We start from the raw sequence: 20,978 nt of genomic DNA, 5'->3' as shown, positions 1-20,978 counted from the left end.
TGTAGCCATCCATTGTGGTCTTCCAGTCATGTGTTTCCCCCCAGGTTTCTTTGATTCCTATGACATCATAACTCTCAGACTGGGAACGGAGCTCCAGTTCCTCCTGTTTGTTGCCCAGACTACATGTGTTGGTATACATGCACTTGAGGTGGCTGGACTTGGGGTTCTTGCCTTTGGAAAGGGTTGGGGAACATTCTTCACTACTCTGGTAGGTGTGCTCATGGATATACAGGTGTCACAGCTGTGGACCTGTCCTGGTTTCAGCTGGGATAGAGTTAATTGTCTTCCTAGTAGCTGGTACAGTGCTACGTTTTTGAGTTCAGTATGCGAAGAATGTTGATAACACTGATGTTTTCAGTTGTTCCTAAGTAATGTTTAGACTAAAGTCAAGGATTTTGCAGCTTCTCATGCCCAGCCAGCGAGAAAGCTGGAGGGGCACAAGAAGTTGGCACAGGACAGAGCCAGGGCAGCTGACACAAAGCGGCCAACGGGGTATTCCATACCATGTGATGTCACATCTAGTGTATAAACTGGGGGGAGTGGGGGTGGGGGGATTGCCGCTTGGGGACTAACTGGGTGTCGATTGGTGGGTGGTGAGCAATTGCACTGTGCATCATTTCTACATTCCAATCCTTTTATTATTGCTGTTGTCATTTTATTAGTGTTATAGTTTCTTCTTTTCTGTTCTATTAAACCATTCTTATCTCAACCCACACGTTTTGCTTCTTTTCCCGATTTTCTCCCCCATCCCACTGGGGAGGGAGGAGTGAGTGAGCAGCTGCATGGTGCTTAGTTGCTGGCTGGGGTTAAACCATGACAGGACCCTACCCCACCCCGCCAAGTTTGTTAGTTTAAAGCACGATTCACTAAGTCAGTCAATATGCTGGTGAAAATTCTCCTGCCTCTTCTAGATAGGCGGATTCCATCTCTTCCCAATAGGCTGTATTCACTGAAGAACATCCTGTAACCATAGAAACCAAAGCCCTGGCGACGACACCAGCCACGAAGCCAGGTATTGATCTGCATGATGCATCGACTTCTGCCTGCACCCCTATCCCCGACTCGCAAGATAGAAGAGAAGATACTTGGACACCTGTCTCTTTCACTTGTCCATCAGAGGGCTGGAACACCTCTCCTCTGAAGAAAGGCTGAGAGAGTTGGGGTTGTTCAGCCTGGAGAAGAGAAGGCTCCGGGGATACCTTATTGCAGCCTTTCAGTATATAAAGGGGACAGAGAGAGACTTTTTTACCAGGGCCTGTAGTGACAGGACAAGGGGCAATGGTTTTAAACTGAAAGAGGGTAGATTCAGATTCAGATTTAGGGCTCAGGAGCATATCTGAAATGCTTGTGCACTAACGCACGCAGTATGAGAAACAAACAGGATGAACTGGAAGCACAGAACTATGACATCATTGGTATTAGTGAGACTTGGTGGAATGAGTCCCACGACTGGAGTGCTGGGATGGAGGGCTACATGCTGTTCAGGAGGGACAGGCGAGGTGGAGGTGTCACACTATATGTAAGGCAGAGGCTTGATTGTACAGCCCTTATAGTTAGTGGTGATGTGGTGGAGAGGCTCTGGGTGAGGATTAGGGGGATGGAAAACAAAGGAGATGTTGTAGTGGGTGTCTACTACCAATTGCCCAGCCAGGATGATAGCACTGATGAGTTATTCTATAGGCAATTAGGAGAAATCTCTGGATCAGTAGCCCTTGTCCTTATGAGATATTCCAACTTCCAGGACATCAACTAGGAATATCGTACTGCTGCGACGAGCAGGTCTTGGAAATTCTTGAAGTTTGTGGGAGTTAATGTCTTGTCACAAGTACTCTGTGAGCCAACTAGGAAAGATGCCCTCCTAGACTTGTTGTTTGTGAATAGAGAAGGACTCGTGGGGGATGTGATGGTAGGTGGCTGTCTTGGCCACAGTGATCATGAAATGGTTGAGTTTAAAATTTTCAGCGTAATGAGATAAAAGGTGAGCAGCGTTGCTACCCTGGACTTCAAGAGAGCAAACTTTAAGCTACTCGGGGAGCTGCTTAGCAGAGTACCCTGGGAATCTGCTTTTGAGGGCTTAGGAGTGCATGAGTGCTGGTCAGTTTTTAAGAAGCACATTTTAGAAGCACAGGAGCAGGCAACCCCCTTGTGTCACAAGTCAAGCAAGCGGGGCAGAAGACCAGCTTGGCTGAACAGGGAACTCCTTGTGGAGCTCAGGAGGAAAAAGAAATTGTGTGATCTCTGGAAGCGAGGTCAGGCTTCGCAGGAAGATTACAGAGCTGTGATTTGTATATGCAGGGAGAAGACACGAAAGGCCAAAGCTCAATTAGAGTTGAAACTGGCCAGTGTTGTGTCAGACAACACGAAAGGCTTTTTTAAGTACGTTAATAGCAAGAGGAGGTCTAAGGAAAACATTGGACCAATACTTGTTGAAGATGGTCACCTGACAAATAGGGATGAAGAAAAAGCGGAGGCATTCAATGCTTTTTTTTTGCCTCAGTCTTTAATAATACGGATAGTCCTTGGGCTGCCCAGTCCCCTTAGTCGGAGGACCATGACTGCGGGAACAATGACTTTCCATTTGTGGACACTGAAATTGTAAGGGACCAGCTGAATGTTCACAAGTCCATGGGGCCTGATGGGATTCATCCCAGAGTACTGAAGGAGCTAGAGCATGTTACGGCAGGACCCCTCTCGATCATCTACCAAAGGTCTTGGGAGTCTGGGGAGGTCCCTGCTGACTGGAAGCTAGCCAATGTTATTCCAATTTACAAAAAGGGCGTGAGGGAAGACCCAGGGAACTACAGACCTGTTAGTCTAACCTCAGTTCCTGGAAAAATTATGGAGAAGATCATACTGGGTGCTATTGAAAGGCATTTAAAGAATAATGCAGTCCTCAGGCACAGTCAACATGGGTTCACAAGGGGAAAAGTCCTGTCTAACTAATTTGATCTCCTTCTATGATAAGGTCACCCGCCTAGTGGATGAAGGGAAGGCGGTCTTTCTGGATTTCAGTAAGGCTTTTGGTGCTGTCCCTCGCAGCATCCTTCTGGACAAGTTGTCCAACTGCGAGATGAGCAGGTTCACAGTGCGCTGGGTGAAGAACTGCCTGAATGGCAGGGCTCAAAGGGTTGTAGGGAATGGGGCTGCATCTGGCTGGCAACCGGTCACCAGCGGTGTTCCTCAGGGCTCAATTCCAGGGCCAGTTCTGTTCAATATTTTTATCAGTGATCTAGATTCAGGAGTTGAATGCACCATTAGCAAGTTTGCTGACGATACCAAATTGGGAGGTGCTGTTGACTCTCTTGAGGGACAAGAGGCCTTGCAGAGGGATCTGGATAGATTGGAGCATTGGGCAGTCATCAGTGGCATGAAATTTAACAAGTCCAAATGCCGGATTCCACACCTGTGACAGAGTAATGCTGGGCACAAGTATAAATTGGGAGATGAGTGGCTGGAGAGCAGCCCTGCAGAAAGGGATCTGGGGGTGCTGGTTGACAGCAGGCTCAATATGAGTCAGCAGCGTGCCCTGGCAGCCAAGAGGGCAAACCGCATCCTGGGGTGCATTAGGAGCAACCTGATCTAGTGAAAGGGGTCCCTGCCCATAGCAGGGGTTTGGACCTTTAAAGGTCCCTTGCGACCCAAACCATATGATGATTCCATGATGATGATCAAGAGAGCTATGGCCCCTCCAACTACTAATGCTAGGACCCTCACTTACTCCTGTAGCTGACACCACAGGCCCCAGGGTGCCTACACCCCCCAGTCTGACTCCAGTAGCTGGGCACCAAATTTCATTCACACACACACAGAGGTATCACCAGCAGCTGGCACCTGTTCCTTGCAGTACACATACACAAGGGACAGAGAGTGACATTAAGCAGAGCGATAGTTAAGAAAAGAGTTTAAAAGAAAATCTTTTAAAAGGACAGACTGCAATGATCAGGCACAGGGCTCAGCCAGACAAGTGTACCGACTGGTCCCGTCTTACCCGTGACTGGCCCATTTTATCCCCCTTTCTGTCTGTCCCCCCTCTTTGTTTCTCCCTGCTTCCCCTTCCCCCTGCAAGTCCCTTTGTCAGTTTGTATAGTTCTATCAATTCCCACATCCCTCCCAGTTTGATGTCTGGGATCCCCCCTGGTTTAATATCAGTTGCAAAGTTTAGGTTGATCTTCCTGGAAGTGGTGCCTGTAGTTTAGATTCCTTCCTAAAACATTTATTGCATGTTTTGTATGTTGTGTTAAATATAAAAAAGAAATTTCCTATTTACAATCCAGTATAATCCTTGTAAATACTAAGTTTTATATCCTTTCTGTGGACCAAACAATAGTCAATTTATAAAGTTGGATTAATATTTTAAGACATAGAGCCTCAGCTATCCTTGTAGCTAGAAAAGCTATTTTTGATACTGTAAATGACACCTTCTACCATGGTGACTTCAAGTGTAATCACAGAACCATAGAACAGTTGAGTAGCTGAGGTTGGAAGGGATCTCTGGAGACTGTCTAGTCCAAACCCCTTCCCAACCCCTGCTCAAAGCAGGATCAACCAGAGCAAGTTGCTCAGGACATTGTCCAGTCAGGTTTTGAATATCTCCAAGGATGGAGACTCCACAACCTCTCTGGGTGATCTGGTCCAGTGTTTGACCACCCTTAAGAGTAAAAAAGAGTTTTCTTCAGTTTAAATGGAATTTCCTATGTTTCAATTTGTGCCCATTCCCTCTTGTCCTGTTACTGGGCACCACTGCGAAGAGTTTGGCTCCATCTTCAATACACCCTCCCATCAGGTATTTAGACACATTGATAAGATCCCTCCTGAGCCTTCTCTTTTCCAGGCTAAACAATCCCAGCTCTCTCAGCATCTCCTCCTATGGGAGATGCTCCGATCCCTTCATCACTGCAATGGCTCTTTGCTGAACTTGCTACAGTATGTCCATGTCTGTCTTGTACTGGGGAGCCTAGAACTGGAGACAGGACTCCAGGTGTGGCCTCACCAGTGCTGAGTAGAGAGAAAGGATCACCGCCCTCAACCTCCTGTCAACACTGTTCCTAATGCAGCTCAGGATACCATTGGCCTCCTTTGCTGCAAGGGCATGTTACCGGCTCACATTCAGCTGCTTGTCCACCAGGACCCCCATGTCCTTCTCTGCAAAGCTGCTTTCCAGCCAGTCAGCCCCTAGCCTGTACTGGTGCATCGTGTTATTCCTCCCCAGGGGCAGGACTTGGCATTTCCCTTTGTTGGACTGCATGAGGTTCCTGTCTGCCCATTTCTCCAGCCTGTCGAGGTCTCTCTGAATGGCACAACAGCCATCTGGTCTATCAACCACTCCTCCCAATTCTGTATCATCTGCAAACCTGCTGAGGGTGCACTCTGTCACATCGTCCAGGTCATTAATGAAGTTGTTAAACAGTACTGGCCTGAGGATCAACCCTGGGGGACACCACTAGAGGCTGGCCTCCAGCTAGACTTTATGCTTCTGATCACAACTGTCTGGGCCTGGCAGTTCAGCCAGTTTTCAGTCCACCTCACTGTCCATTTATCTAACCTGTACTTTGTCAGCTTGTCTATGAGGATGTTATGCGAGACAGTGTGGAAAGCCTTGCTAAAGTCAAGATAAACAGCATCCACTGCTCTCCCCTCGTCCACCAAGCTAGTTGACTCATTGTAGAAGCCTTATCATATTGGTCAGGCATGATTTCCCATTCCTAAATCCATGCTGATTCCTACCAAGCACCTTCTTTGGAAATGGCTTCCAGGATTATTTTCTCCATCATCTTCCCAGGAATAGAGGTGAGGCTGACCAGCCTGTAGTTCCCCAGATCCTCCTTCTTGCCCTTCTTGAAGATTGGAGTGTCATTTGCTTTCTTCCAGTCCTCAGGAACCTCCCCTGATCACCATGACCGTTCGAAGATAATTGAAGAGTGGCCTCGCAATGACATCAGCCAGCTCCCTCAGCACTCATGGGTGCATCCCATCAGGTCCCATCTCCAATTTGTTTAAATGCTTCCCTAACTGGGTCCTCCTCTACTGAGGAGAATTCTTCCTTGCTGCAGACTTTCCCTCTGGTCTCAGAGGCCTGGGATTCCTGAAGGCAATCCTTACCAGTAAAGACTCAGGTGTAGAAGGCATTCAGTACCTCGGCCTTTCCCATGTCCTTTGTCATCAGGTTCCCTGCCCCATTCAGCAGCAGGCCCGCATTTTCTCTGGTCTTCATTTTGCTGCTGATGTACCTGTAGAAGCCCTTAATGTTGCCCTTCACATCCCTCGCCAGTTTCAACTCCAGGTGGGCTTTGGCTTTCCTAACCCCATCTCTGCACACTTGGACAGTGTCTCTGCATTCCTCCTGGGTCACTCACCCCTTTTTCCAGCTCCTGTATGCTTCCTTTTCATGTTTGAGTTTAGTCGGGAGCTCCTTGTTCGTCCATGCAGACCTGTCACCTTTGCTCGATTTCCTGCTCATTGTGATGGACCATTCTTGAGCTTGGAGGAGGTGATCCCTGAATATCAAACGGGTCTCCTAGACCCCCTCTGCTCTCCAGGACTGTCTCCCATGGGATTCTTCCCAGCAGGTCCCTGCACAGGCCAAAGTCTGCTCTCCTGAAGTTTGGAGTTGTGATCCTGCCATTTGCCTTGTTCCCTCCTCTCAGTATTCTCAACTCTACCATCTCATGGTCAACGCAGCCTAGGCTGCCTCCCAACCTTCACATTGCCAACCAGTTTGTAAGAATTGTAAGAAAAGCTTCCTTGTTTGTATGAATTGCGTCCAGCAGAGCGTCTCTCCTTCAGCCCTGTTTTTCTGATGACAAGCTCTCTCTTTTCCATAACACCCTGCACCCTTTGCTTGTCAACCCATTCCACCACTCCCTCACTTGATTGTGGGTCGTCATCTCCCTCCCCTGTCATTTCTAGTTTAAAGTTCTCCTCACCAGGTTGGCCAGCCTGTTGGTAAAGATGGTTTTGCCCCACTTGGTCAGGTGGATCCCATCTCTCTCTAGCAGAGAGAGATCTAGCAGATCTTCAGTCCTTAAAGAAGGGTCCCCATGGTCATAAAATACAAATACCGATTGTCATCGCCAGCTGGGCAACCAACTGTTGATCCACAGGATCCTTCCATTCCTCCTCAAGCCCTCACTTCTCACTGGAAAGATCAAGGAGAACACTACCTGGGCCCCCATCCCCTTGACCATTGCCTCCAGATGCATGTGGTCACACTTGATATGCTCCAGGTCTCCTCTGGCAATATCATTGGTGCCCATGTGAAGATTCGCAAGGAGTAATAGTCTGAGGGTCAGACAAACCTTGGCAGTATCTCCACAGCATCCCAGATCCAACCCCCAGCAAGCAGTAAACCTCCCAACACAGCAGGTCAGGTCGGCAGATGTGGGCCCCCACCCCCTACAGCATGGAGTCTCCCACTATTATCACTTGCCACTTCCTTCTGTTGCTGCTGCATGGCTCAGGCTTAGCTAGCTCGGACGCTTCATTGGACAGAGTTCCCGGACCCTCATCTGCTGCAAGGGTACTGAACCTGTTCTTTAGCTGGAGATATGCAGGTGGAGCAGGAGCCTTCTTCCTGTTGCCAGAAGTCACAAGCTTCCAGCCTTTGCCGTTTCCTAACCCAATAAGCACAGACCACCTGATCCTCCTTCAATACAGCTGAGGGTTCAGGCTGCAGGGTCCTGAAAGAGATCCAGTTGATCTCTTTCTCACTATCTCTGATACCACACAGTCTACTGACCTCTTCCTGTACCTCCTTGGCAACACAGATCCTGTACCACTGCATGCCTTCTGCAGGCAAGGAAACTGTCTCCCTCTGCCCCAGCCTCAGTGAGAGACCCCAGGCACTCGCTGTACTGAAAGCTGCATCCTCCCTCAGGAGTTCAGTCTGGATTGAGGCCTCTGACATTATAGGGATAGTTGCTCTGATGGCTGGAGGTGGTGCCCTGTGACACATTAACATCATTGCTCAGGACATGGATGCTGTTCTCTGCAAAGTTTCTGGCCCCCTTCTGAGCAAAGTGCTGCATCTGTTGGCTACCTCTGTTAGCTGTGCCGTAAGAAGCAACTCGGGAAACTATTTGCAAGTACTGCTTTGTAGAAATACCCCATCATAGGCAATTTTCTTTTTTTCTGGATAATCAGAAAGCTACCAACAGCAGCTGGCCAAAAAAAAAGGGAAAATGTGTTTAATAATTCTATTTTTATGAGTTTCATCTTTCTTTTCCTGATTTTCGGGGGGGGGATCCCCAAAACCTACTCTGTTACATAACTTCCTAATAAATATTACCATAAAAGAAATTAACAGTGAGGAAAAACTTTTTGAAAAACAAGCTCCAAGTAAAATTTGGTCAGTTGAAATTTTTGTGAAAACTTTTTAGTGCCCACAAAATGAATGAAAAACTACTGTGTAGGAAAAAGCTAAATTTCTTTGTTTAAAAAGAAGTCAAACACTCTATACTTGAGTCGGGAGTAAAGTTGATTATTATCTAATGATTCTAGCAAAAGACCAGAGCTGCTGTATATTACTGGCAATAGACCCTTTCCCCTGAGAATGGCCTTTTTATCTCTTCACAAGTGACAGGATGGACAGTAACAAACTTGTTTGGGAGTTCCTATTCCAGGCAGAGAAGTTATGTTCAAAATATTTTTCACATTGTATTTCTCAATTTCAGCAATTACAAGTACCGGAAAGACTGCAAAATCTTGTTATTTGTGAGATTTGTGTAGGAGAGATTTTTCAGATGAGAACCCAAGCTTTTTGAATGCTTATCCAAAAATAAATGTTCTCCTTGTAACTTTTTTTTTCTACATCATTTAATGTGTGTTTAGTAACACTTTACAATCAGAATGAACTTAGGCCATTTATTTTGCACCAGATTGTTCTTAAGATTCTCTGGAAGAGGATTTTGGCAATTCTGATGATAGCCAGATCACCTTGAAGAATATTTGGAGCATGTAGGTGCTTAGGCTTTTGGTAATGGCTGGGTATGTTAACCACTGTTTTCAGGACAGAGGACAACAAAATTTTTTTAATTTAATGTATCATTTTCAGAGCTCATTAGAAATTTGTGATCACTCTATACATCACTGTCCTCTAATAATATAGTGTTTAGCTAGAAAGAGGGAATATTATTTCTTTAGAATTTAGAATTCCTCTTTCTTCATAGCTAAAGACTGTTTTGTTTTGTTTTTTTAAATCAGGATGACACTGAGCTGCTTCTTTCCACACTTATTTTTTTTAAAACAGATCATCCTCTAATACAGTGGGGTGAAAAAGATCTTATGTTAGGTGTTTTACATAGCATTTGTCCAGAAAAAAAAAAAAAATGTTTTCCTTAAAGAACTAAATATCATTGACACATTATTTACAGTATTCCTTATACTTTGACTTTATCTTATTCTGCAGCTAATAAATTAACATGAGTGAATGCTTAGCTAATTAGTAAGTGCATACAAAAATGTTTATGTAGAAGCATAAGTGGGTTAGATTGACAGCGCAAAAGAGCATTTGTTCTTTGCCTGGAAACCTCAAGAAAGAAAGAAAGAAAAAAAAAAGACAAAAAAGCCTGTTCCATAGAGCTAATACAGAAGTTTTATAAATCAAAATTAATTTTCAGATGAGCATCCACATTTGGGGGCAGTTACATAAACTAGTTATTACTACAAATTTGAAGAAAAGGATGCTGTGAAAAATAAAATATTTTTCTTTTTAAGCAAATTGGCTAACTTTGCTAGCAGAAATTCTTAATTACAGGATTCATCGAGTACTCAAGTTGAAGAAGGGCATTTCTCATATTAGGTGACTTCCATTAACCATTAATTCTTACTCCACCAAACATGATGTTTTGCCTCATAAACAAAATCCAGTCTTTACTTGCACTGTTTCTTCTTAGGTGTAGTGGGGAAAAAAAAAGCACTTAAAGATAATATGATTTCCCTTTTCTATTTTTTTCTTCTCCATTACTGTAGCAGCATTTGTTCTCCACCACCAAGATTTCACAGCAGTAAGAGCAATCCTACCTTCTGTTAGTTAAACACATTCTTATATATTGCATATTGATGCTGTCTTTGAACACTGCACATTGCATTTTGTTCTTCAGAACTAAAATAAACAGCGTGTTGGCAATGGTTCAGGGTACTTGGAGCTTACTTGAGGAAACTGCAGTATTGCAATTATTGCCATTTCCTGCAGGGTTTTGCTCTTCAAAAGCACTTAGGCAAAAATTGAAGGTGGAAAATTCATGATGGAAGTTTTCAGGAGATAGGAAACAATTGTTGCAATTACTAATGTACCTGTAGGAATGCCAAAAAGAATTTTCATTGCTGATCATAAGTTTCTTGAAAGGGTCTCAGGTGAAGTGGTCAGTTCTGTTTGTTAAATCAGAAACTAAATATTGTTACATAATATAGAATCAAAGAATAATTCAGGTTGGAAGGGACCTCAAGAGGTCTCTAGTCCAACCTCCTGCTCAAAGTATGGGCAATGCTGAATTCAGACCAGTTTGCTCAGGGCTTTACCCAGTCAGGTCTTGAAAACATATAAGGACAGAAACTACACAAACCTCTCTGGGCAACCAGTTGCACTGCTTAACTGTCCTCCTCGGTTGCTTGTGCCCTACTTCGTTGTCCCTCTAGCAGATATTGGGGTTGTTCAAATCTCTCATGAGAACCAGAGCCTGTGAACATGAGGCTTATTCCAGTTGCCTGAAGAAGACCTGTATTGGCTTTACATGGCAAGGTTTTGATACAGGTGGGGGGTGCAGGGATGGCTTCTATGAGAAGACACCAGAAGCTGTCCCCATGTCGGAAAGAGCCAGTTTCAGCCGGCTCCAAGATGGACCCACTGCTGGCCAAAGTCTGAGCCAATCAGAGACTGTGGTAGCACCTCTGCGATAACATATTTAAGAAGAGGTAAAAACTGCTACTGCACAACAGCAGCTGGGAGAGAGGAGTGAGAATATGTGAGAGAAACAACCCTGCAGACACCAAGGTCAGTGAAGAAGGAGGGGGGGAGAAGGTGCTCCAGGTGCCGGAGCAGAGATTCCCCTGCAGCCCGTGGTGAAGACCATGGTGAAGCACATTGTCACCCTGCAGCCCATGGAGGACCCCACATGAGAGCAGGTGGATGTGCCCTGAAGGAAGCTGTGACGCCATGGAGAGCCCATGCTAGAGCAGACTCCTGGCAGGAATGGTGGCCCTCTGGAGAGGAGCCCATGCTGAAGCAGGTTCCTGTCAGGACCTGTGTCTCAGTGGGGAGATCCACACTGGAGCAGTCCGTTCCTGAAGGACTGTACCCTGTAGACAGGACCCTTGCTGGAGCAGTTCATGAAGAACTGCAGCCTGTAGGAAGGACTCACGTTGGAGAAGGTCGTGAAGGACTGTCTCTTGTGGGTGGGACCCCACACTTGGAGCAGGGGAAGAGCATGAGGAGAAAGGAAAGGCAGAGACAAAGCATTATGAACTGACCGCAACCCCTAATCCCCGTCCCCCTGCACCGCTCAGGGGGAGGAGGTAGAAGAGTTGGGAGTGAAGTTGAGCCTGGGAAGAAGAGAGGGGTGGGGGGAAGGTGTTTTTAGATTTGTTCCTATTCCTCATTATCCTACTCTGTTTAATTGGCAATAAATTAAATTAACCTTCCCCAAGCTGAGTCTGTTTTGCCTGTGACAGTAATTGGTGAGCGATCTCCCTGTCTTTATCTCGACCCATGAGCTTTTCATCGCATTTTTCTCCCCCTGTCCAGTTGAGAAGGGGGAGTGATAGAGCAGCTTGGTGGGCACCTGGCAGCCAGCCAAGGTCAACCCACCACAAGACTTCATCTACTTCTTCCTGATCAGGCAGTCTGTATCAGATACCTACAACATCACCCACATTGGTATGTCATCTAACCCAGACCCTTAAACTCTCAACTGGCTTATCATCCATCCCTAGGCAAAGCTTCATGCGTTCCAGCTCCTCTTTCATATAGAGCGCCTTCTTGGCTTGTTTTCCCTAAAGATTCTGTATCCATCCATTGCAGCACTCCAGTTGTATGAGCCATCCCACAATATCTGTGAATCCTGAGATCGTAGCCCTGCAAATGCTCACAGGCTTCTAATTCCTCCTATTTTTCCCCATGTTGCATGCATAAATGTGCAGGCACTTCAGAGAGGCACCCGTTCGTACCAATTTCCCCAAAAGGGCATGAAAGCTTTCCCATAACACTGATCTCCTGACACTTCCTTAGTTATGTGCGTATGCTTGAAGTGGTCCACTTTCAACATGGTTTTGTTGATTATGAGGTCCCTCCTGTTAACCCCACATCCTTTGCTTGCCCATCCAGTCTATGACTTCCTCACTTGACTGTTGGTCATCCCTTCCCCATCATTCCTAGTGTAAAGCTCTCCTTACCAGGTCGGCCAGCCTGTTGGCAAAGCTGTTTGTGCCCCACTTGGACATGTGGATCCTGTCTCTCCCTATCACACAGTCCTCCATCCTCAAAGAGGATCCCATGGTCATAGTGGCAAAAAGTCTAGTTGGAGGCCAGTGACTAGCAGTGTACCCCAGAGGTCAAGACTGGGTCCAATACTGTTCAACATCTTCATTAGTGATCTGGATGATGGGGCAGAGCACACCCTCAGCAAGCTCGCTGATGACACAAAACTGGGAAGAGTGGCTGATACGTCACAGGGTTGTGCTGCCATCCAGAGGGACCTCAAAAGGCTGGAGAAATGGGCTGACAGAAACCTCATGCAGTCCAACAAAGGGAAATGCCAAGTCCTGCACCTAGGGAGGAACAACCCCACGCACCGGTACATGCCAGGGGGGCCAGCCAGCTGGAAAGCAGCTTTGCAGAGAAGGACATAGAGGTCCTGGTGGACACCAAGTTGAACATGAGCCAGCAGTGTGCCCTTGCCACAAAGAGGGCTAATGGTATCCTGGGCTGCATTAGGCAAAGTATTGCCAGTAGGTCCAGGTAGGTGATCCTTCCCCTTTATTCAGCACCAGTTCAGTACTGTGTACCTGGAGTCCTGTGTCCAGTTCTGGGCTCCCAGCTGAGAGAGCTGAGACTGTTTAGCCTAGAGAAGAGAAGGCTTGGGGTGGGGGGGATCTTATCAATGTATATAAATACTTGAAGGGAAGGTGCATAGAAGATTGAACCAGGCTCTTTTCAGTGGTGCCTAGTGACAGGAGAAGAGGCAATGGGCACAAACTGAAACACAGAAGGTTATGTCTGAACATCAGGAAACACTTTTTCACTGTGACAGTGACTGAGCACTGGAGCAGGTTGCCCAAAGAGTTTGTGGAATCTCCCTCCCTGGAGATATTAAAAAACCATCTGGACATGTTCCTGGGCAACCGGCTCTAGGTGGCCCTGCTTGAGCAGGGGATTGGACAAAATGACCTCCAGAGGTCCCTTCCAACCTCAACCTTCCTGTGATTCTGTAAAAAAAATGAAAACATCTCCTCAAGCTCTTTCCCCTCACCAGTAAGATCAAGAACATTGCCAAGGCGCTGAGGCACCCATGCCCCTGACCATTGCCCCCAGAGTAATATAGCCACACTTGACACTTTCCAGGCAGGTCTCCCTTGGCAGTATCATTGGTGCCCACATGGAAGAGCAGCAGAGATTAATAGCCTGAGGGCCAGACAAGCCTTAGCAGGTTTTCAACAGTGTCCCAGATCCAAGCCCCCAGCAAGCAACCCTCCCTAAACAATTGGTCAGTTCAGCACATGGGAGTCTCCATCCCCCTCAGCAGTGAGTTATTCACTACTGCATGACTCGGGTTCCACCAGCATGGATGTTTCATTTGACAGACCTCCCAGCTCCTCATCTGCTATGAGGGCACTGATTCTATTTTGTAGTTGCAGATCTTCAGGTGGAGAAGGAGCCTTCCTCCTGGTACCAGAAGTCACAAGCTTCTACCCTTCACCATCATGGGAGTCTCCACTTCCCAACCCAATAAGCACAAACTACTCCTGCTCCTCCTTCAGAACAGTTTGGGCTTTGAGCTCTTGAAGCTACAGGATTTCAGAGGAGAACTGGTTGTTTTCTTTCTCGTCATCTCTGATGCCGTGCAGTCTGCTGACCTCCTCCCATAGGTCCTTTACTTGGCAACACAGATCCTCAACAAGCGCACACCACCTGCAGACTGTAAGACTATCTTCTGCTTCCCCAGCATCAGCAAAACCCCAGGCACATCCTACAGCCTGTGACTTACAGAACTGTATCTTCCTTCTGGAGCTCCATGTAGGCCAAGGCCTCTGACATTCCAGGGACAGTTGCTCTAACAGCTGCTGGGGACCATGTCCTGTAACAGGTCCCCACCATTGTTGAGAATACAATGTCCTAAGTTACTAGATCCCACTCACTACAAACTGCTAAGCATTCATTGTGCTCTAGGCTGGCACTTATATAGTCCACTCCCTAGTATTTGCTGAAAGGGTGCTTGACTGTCCCTAATCAGGAGTCTGCTGGAACAAAAGCTCAATGCCCTCTTTAATCAAGAACAGCTGACAGAGCCTGTTATAACTGCTAGAGCTTGCTAGAAATCACAGTCTCCTGTAGCTAGGAAGATGCAGTTAAGGAACATTTAAGCCTTTTAGATGTACACAAGCCCATAGGACCAGGTAGGATGCATCCAAGGGTGCTGAAGCTGACTGATGTCATTGCAAGGCAGCTCTCCATCATCCTCAAAAGGTCACAGCAACTGGGGGAAGTTCATGATGACTGGAAAAAGTCATATCACACTCATCTTCAAGGACAAAAAGGAGGATACTGGGAACTACAGGCCAGTCAGCCTCACCTCAGTCCCTAGAAAGGTTATGGAACAAATCCTCCTGGAAGCTATTTGTAAATACATGAAGGACAAGAAGGTGATTGGGAGCAGCCAACAGGGATTTACCAAGGGCCTGACCAAACTCATTGCTTTCTATGATGAGGTGCCTGGCAGTGTGGACAAGGGGAGGCAGCGGATGTTGTATACCTTGACTGAAGAAAGGCCTTTGACACAGTGTCCCATAATCTCCTTATCACTAAGTTGTTGAGCTATGAGCTGGATAAGTGAATGATAAGGTGGGTGGAAAATCGCCTAGACTTCTGGGCTCAAGGAGTTGTGATCTGTGGTGCAAAGTCCAGCTGTGGGCCAGAAACTAGCGGGGTCTCCCAGGGATCAGTACTAGGACCAATGCTGTTTAAGGTCTTTATTAGTGACCTGGGTGATGGGACAGAACACACTCTCAGCAAGTTTGCAGATGACACCAAATGGCAGGGGGCACTCAATATGCTGGAAGTCAGAGGTACCTGGAAAGGCCAGAGAAATGGACCAATGGGATCCTCATGAAGTTTAAAATGGATAAATGCCAAGTTTTGCACCTGGGATGGAATAACCCCATGCAACAATATAGACTGGGGGGCTGACTGTCTACAAAGCAACTTTGCAGAAAAGAACCTGGAGGTCCTGCTGGAAAGCAAGTTGAATATGAGCCAGCAGCATTTCGGCTCTTTGTTAGATTTGTGTCTACCACTATACTTTCTTCTTTCCATCCACTGGTCCTTGCAGCAAAGAAGGACAAATGCATCCTGGGCTGTATTACCAAGAGTGTAGCCAGCAGGTTGAGGGAAGTGATCCTTACCCTCTGTTTAGCACAGGTGAGACTGTATCTGGAGTCCTGTGTCCAGTTTTGGGCTCCCCGGTACGAGACATGGACATACTGGAGCAAGTCCAGCAGAGGACCACCAAGATGGTCAGGGGGCTGGAGAACATGACATATGAGGAGAGGCTAAGAGAACTAGGCCTGTTCAGCTTTGAGAAGAGAAGGTTCAGGGGCTACCTTTTTGCTCTCTACAACTACCTGATGGGAGGATACAGAGAAGATAGAGCCAGACACTTCTCAGAGGTGCACAGCAATAGGACAGGAGGCAATGAATGCAAGTTGTAATATGGGAAGTTCTGGTTAGATATTAGGAAAATACTTTTTTCCATGAGAGTGGTCAAATACGGGAATAGGTTGCCCAGAAAGGGTGTGGAACCTCTATCCTTGGAGGTATACACGACTCAATGGGACAAGTCCCTGAGCAACCTGATCTAATTAGACCTGCTTTGAGCAGAGGGTTGGGCTAGATCACCTCTGGAGGTCCCTTAAAACCTAAATTTTTCTATGGTAAATTATCAACCATACTAAAATACAGTTTACTAGTGGATGAAATAGCACTACAAGTTATGTTGTATCAGCCAGCTCTTCCTTCCATCTCCTTTAAAGACACTGTCTACGAATGAAATCATTAGCAGTTATATCAGGAAAATCATATAGGTATCATCTCCTGTATGGAGACAACTTTTCTGGGCTGTTTATCCAGTCAGTGTTTTTATTTTTGTTTTGTTTTTTAAAGGTGGGGGTTTTTTCCCAGACAACCATGCATTGTGGCTCTTTGTTAGATTTGTATGTCTGCCACCATACTTTCTTCTTTCCACCCACTGGTTCGTGGCTCTTGCCTTTCCAGTCACTTCTACCAGCTCTTTATCTAAGACCAGAACCCTTTCCTGCCTACTGGATCACAGTCCCAGTCTTCTTAACCAGCCAACTCATGTTTTCCTTTCCTCCTCACTGACTGGCCCTAGTTGCTGTTTTCATGTGTAAATGATCTCTTGGGAGGGCTTGAGGGTTGTGTTAGAATCAGGCTAGCACATGGCCATAAAAGGAGAATGAAAGAATATCCATGTTAATAGTCATAGAACATTTTCCATTCCTACCACAGGTTTAGTACTTGCTCCTTTCTCTGTTTTAATAGGATAGCTTCCTTCAACCATATATCCTAGGCCCTGTATATGGAATAGAATAGACTCTTTGTTCATAGATTGGATACAAGAACCCAGAGTTGATATAATTAATAGCAGAAGCAGCAGCTGCAAGGAGATGCTCCATTTAGGACCACCTGGAGCACATCCATTGGTCTTTGGAGCATTTAACATATAAATAGGGTAAAACAAACATAATCCTCTGCTTAATATATTTGAGCTATAAACTCAGGCAAAGTTTCATGAACTGCAATAAACCACACACTCCCAACATCACTGCTCAGTTTCAAGTCCATAACTGAAAGAGTAGAATTACTACAGCTTTTAAAAGAAAAACTTATACAAGCATGCATGAAGAAATAGGTTTTCTTTTGTCTCAACAGTTCAAGGTCTTTGGTTGACATTTTTCAAAAACAAGTTAGCCTAATAAGGCATTCTACATAGAAATTTTCAATCTTCGATTACAGTTTAACAATGTTATGAGTGACCTTCAGTTTTTACAGTATCTTAAACAAGGACACATTGGTCATTCTTAATAATAAGCACATCTTAACAGACCCATTTAGGACAGAAGATTGATTAGATATTATAAGAGCAAAGAAAATCAGGCAACAAGAGAGTGTGTGGGAAAAGGTTAACTGAAGAATGGATATGGCAAAATATGCCAGTGGAAAGGATGCTGCAAGTATTAACATCAGTCTCTGAACCCAATAGTGGTGTTGACTTTTTTGTGTCAATGCAAGATTATCATCATTAAATACATATTTGCTGGCACCAAACAAGTTTTCTACATGCCTTTTGCTTCTTCCTTAACCTTATGTTACGGATGCACTGCCACACCTTATAACACATCAAAAGTGTCAAGGTAATATTTAGAGGTAACTGGAAAAATAGGAAGGGACGGAAGGTCCTCCCTGAGCAACTTCAAAGTTAGCTGAACTCTGAGTGTGTGTGTGGGTTGTACCATATAACCTCCAGAGGTCTCTTTTGACCTAAATTATTCTATGTTTTTAAGTTTGCACATGGGAGAAAGGAACTTGATGGGAGAAAGGAACTTGATGGCAGAAAAGCATGTTCATTGAAGCAAGAAAAGCACGGGAAATAGAAGAGTCTAGGAGAGAAGCAAAAGGACATATTCTCATTCGTCTCGCTTCCTTCAGAAAAAAAAATTAAATATGTATCATTGCACTAAACACAGTAAAGAAATTACATAATTGTTTTCTGTAAGTAATGACTGCAGCTGCCTCAGCAGTTTAGGAAATTGCCAGTAGAATTTCAACTAGAAGAATACGAGGCCTACATGAGGACTTCTTTATTACACAGATGATCATATTAATGACAAGTTTAGATAATCCTTCCTATCAGCATAATTTAAAACTTGTCCATAAACTTAAGTTTTTTCCCCAAACAACAAAATGCTGCACATATAGCTTCACACTATGTCCAACTGTAACAATTACCAGAATTCATTTTAGATTAATTCAAGTGATGTGAATTCAACTTGTTTTCACCCAAATAATGATTTAAAATGGCAAAAAAAAGGTTTTGTTCAAACATTTTTCTTTGCTACTTAAAATACAGTAGCCCATATGATGTCATTACAAGAATGTGCATTTAACTTAATATTTTAGTAAACATCCTAATTTTGATCAATAACCAACTTACATAGTTCCATTTGTGTAGACTGTGTCACTTCCCTCCACATACTGAACCTGGGCTGGGTAGACATGCTGTACCTGTTGCACAGTCTGTACTTGCTGTACCTGTAAACAAGAATACCAGAAATGTAGGATAGTTTACCTTATAAAAAGAATGACTAGTGCTTCAGTGCATCTAACAGTTTCTAAACAATACTCTTGGTCATGGGACATCCCTGCTCTCACAATTACTAAATAACACAGAATGTAATATTGTGCTGCAAGTCTGTAATATGCCAAGTACAGTACTAACATTGGAGATTGTCGTGGTTTAACCCCAGCCAGCAACTAAGCACCACACAGCCGCTCACTCACTCCCCCCCACCCAGCGGGATGGGGGAGAAAATCAGGAAAAAGAAGTAAAACTCATGGGTTGAGATAAGAACAGTTTAATAGAACAGAAAAGAAGAAACTAATAATGATAACACTAATAAAATGACAACAGCAATAATAAAAGGATTGGAATGTACAAATGATGCGCAGTGCAATTGCTCACCACCCACCAATCGACACCCAGTTAGTCCCCAAGCGGCAATCCCCCCACCCCCACTCCCCCCAGTTTATACACTAGATGTGACGTCACATGGTATGGAATACCCCGTTGGCCACTTTGGGTCAGCTGCCCTGGCTCTGTCCTGTGCCAACTTCTTGTGCCCCTCCAGCTTTCTCGCTGGCTGGGCATCAGAAGCTGAAAAATCCTTGACTTGAGACTAAACACTACTTAGCAACAACTGAAAACATCAGTGTTATCAACGTTCTTCTCATACCTAACTCAAAAACATAGCACTATACCAGCTACTAGGAAGACAATTAACTCTATCCCAGCTGAAACCAAGACAGAGATGCATGCTCTTGAGAGTATGGGCATTTTCAATGCCAAAGACAGGACCATCTGGAAAGCACAAGAACAAGAACTATATGCTTCACACCAAGCTTAGGAACTATATTTAGTAAGGAAGGGAAGAAAACTTCAGAAAATTTCATCTATATGCTGCTTTTCTGGGTTTTTTTACTCAATTTTAACTCTATACGATACAAGCCTATAAATCACAACTTACATGTGCTGTTAACAGGCAACCTTTGACCCATCAGAGTAGGTCCTAAAAAAATTCAGTGTGATCCTAGAAGAGCCTGGTTCTCATGCATGTGATGCATCATCTACAAGAGCTATTTAATCATAAAATGGTTTCAGTTGGAAGGGACCTTAAAGATCGTCTAGTTCCAACCCTCCTGCCATGGGCAGGGACACCTTCCACTAGACCAGGTTGCTCGAAGCCCCATCCAACCTGGCCTTGAACACTTCCAGGGAGGGGGCATCCAGAACTTCTCTGGGCAACCTGTTCCAGTGTCTCACCACCCTCACAGTAAAGAATTTCTTCCTAAGATCTAATCTAAATCTACCCTTTTTCAGTTTAAAACCATTACCCCTCGTCCTATCACTATACTCCCTGATAAAGGGTCCCTCCCTGTCTTTCCTGTAGGCCCCCTTCAATTACTGGAAGGCTGCTATAAGCTCTCCCCTGAGCCTTCTCTTCTCCAGGCTGAACAACCTCAACTCTCTCAGCCTATCTTCATAGGGGAGGACCACCCAGACAATTCCTTATCCACCGAGTGGTCCATCCATCAAATCCACATCTCTCCAATTTAGAGACAAGGATGTCACGTGGGACAGTGTCAAACACTTTGCACAAGTCCAGGTAGATGACATCAGTTGCTCTACTCTTATCCACCAATGCTGTAACCCTGTCATAGAAGGCCACCAAATTTATCATGCACGATTTGCCCTTAGTGAAGCCATGATGGCTGTCACCAATCACCTCCTTATTTTCCATGTGCCTTAGCATAATTTCCAGGAGGATCTGCTCCATGATCTTGCTGGGCAAAGAGTTGAGACTGACTGGCCTGTTGTCGTGGTTTAACCCCAGCCAGCAACTAAGCACCACGCAGCCACTCACTCACTCAGCCCCCCCACCCAGTGGGATGGGGGAGAAAATCGGGAAAAGAAGCAAAACCCGTGGGTTGAGATAAGAATGGTTTAATAGAACAGAAAAGAAGAAACTAATAATGACAACAGTAATAATAAAAGGATTGGAATGTACAAATGATGTGCAGGGCAATTGCTCACCACCCGCCAACCAACACCCAGCTAGTCCCCGAGCGGCAATTCCCTGCCCCCACCTCCCAGTTCCTATACTAAATGGGACATCACATGGTATGGAATACCCTGTTGGCCACTTTGGGTCAGCTGCCCTGGCTCTGTCCTGTGCCAACTTCTTGTGCCCCTCCAGCTTTCTCACTGGCTGGGCATGAGAAGCTGAAAAATCCTTGACTTGAGACTAAACACTACTTAGCAACAACTGAAAACATCAGTGTTATCAACATTCTTCGCATACTGAACTCAAAACATAGCACTGTACCAGCTACTAGGAAGACAGTTAACTCTATCCCAGCTGAAACCAAGACACCTGTAGTTCCCCTGGTCTTCTTTTTTTTCCCTTTTTAAAAATGG

General features: G+C 45.3%; 2 protein-coding genes across 10 annotated transcripts in view; one reads left to right on the top strand and one right to left on the bottom strand.

Annotated features, from left to right (window-relative positions):
* LOC126035485 (uncharacterized) overlaps positions 1-20,978 on the top strand; it is a 349,826-nt gene that overhangs the window by 260,020 nt on the left and 68,828 nt on the right. The window lies entirely within an intron of this gene.
* The window catches only part of LOC126035446 (transcription factor RFX3-like), a 149,038-nt gene that overhangs the window by 78,352 nt on the left and 49,708 nt on the right, over positions 1-20,978 (bottom strand). For 6 of the 8 annotated variants that reach the window (XM_049794015.1, XM_049794023.1, XM_049794024.1 and 3 more), the window contains one exon: positions 18,438-18,535. In XM_049794015.1, the coding sequence (XP_049649972.1) occupies positions 18,438-18,535 (98 nt within the window). Of the gene's footprint in view, positions 1-18,437; positions 18,536-20,978 lie in introns of those variants that run through there. The other 2 variants (XM_049794021.1, XM_049794022.1) reach the window with 2 other exon arrangements.

Source organism: Accipiter gentilis, chromosome W (genome assembly GCF_929443795.1).
Source record: "Accipiter gentilis chromosome W, bAccGen1.1, whole genome shotgun sequence".
NCBI classification, from domain to species: Eukaryota; Metazoa; Chordata; class Aves; order Accipitriformes; family Accipitridae; genus Astur; species Astur gentilis.
Note: the sequence above shows the minus strand (reverse complement) of the source record. Positions and strands in the feature narration are given on the sequence as shown.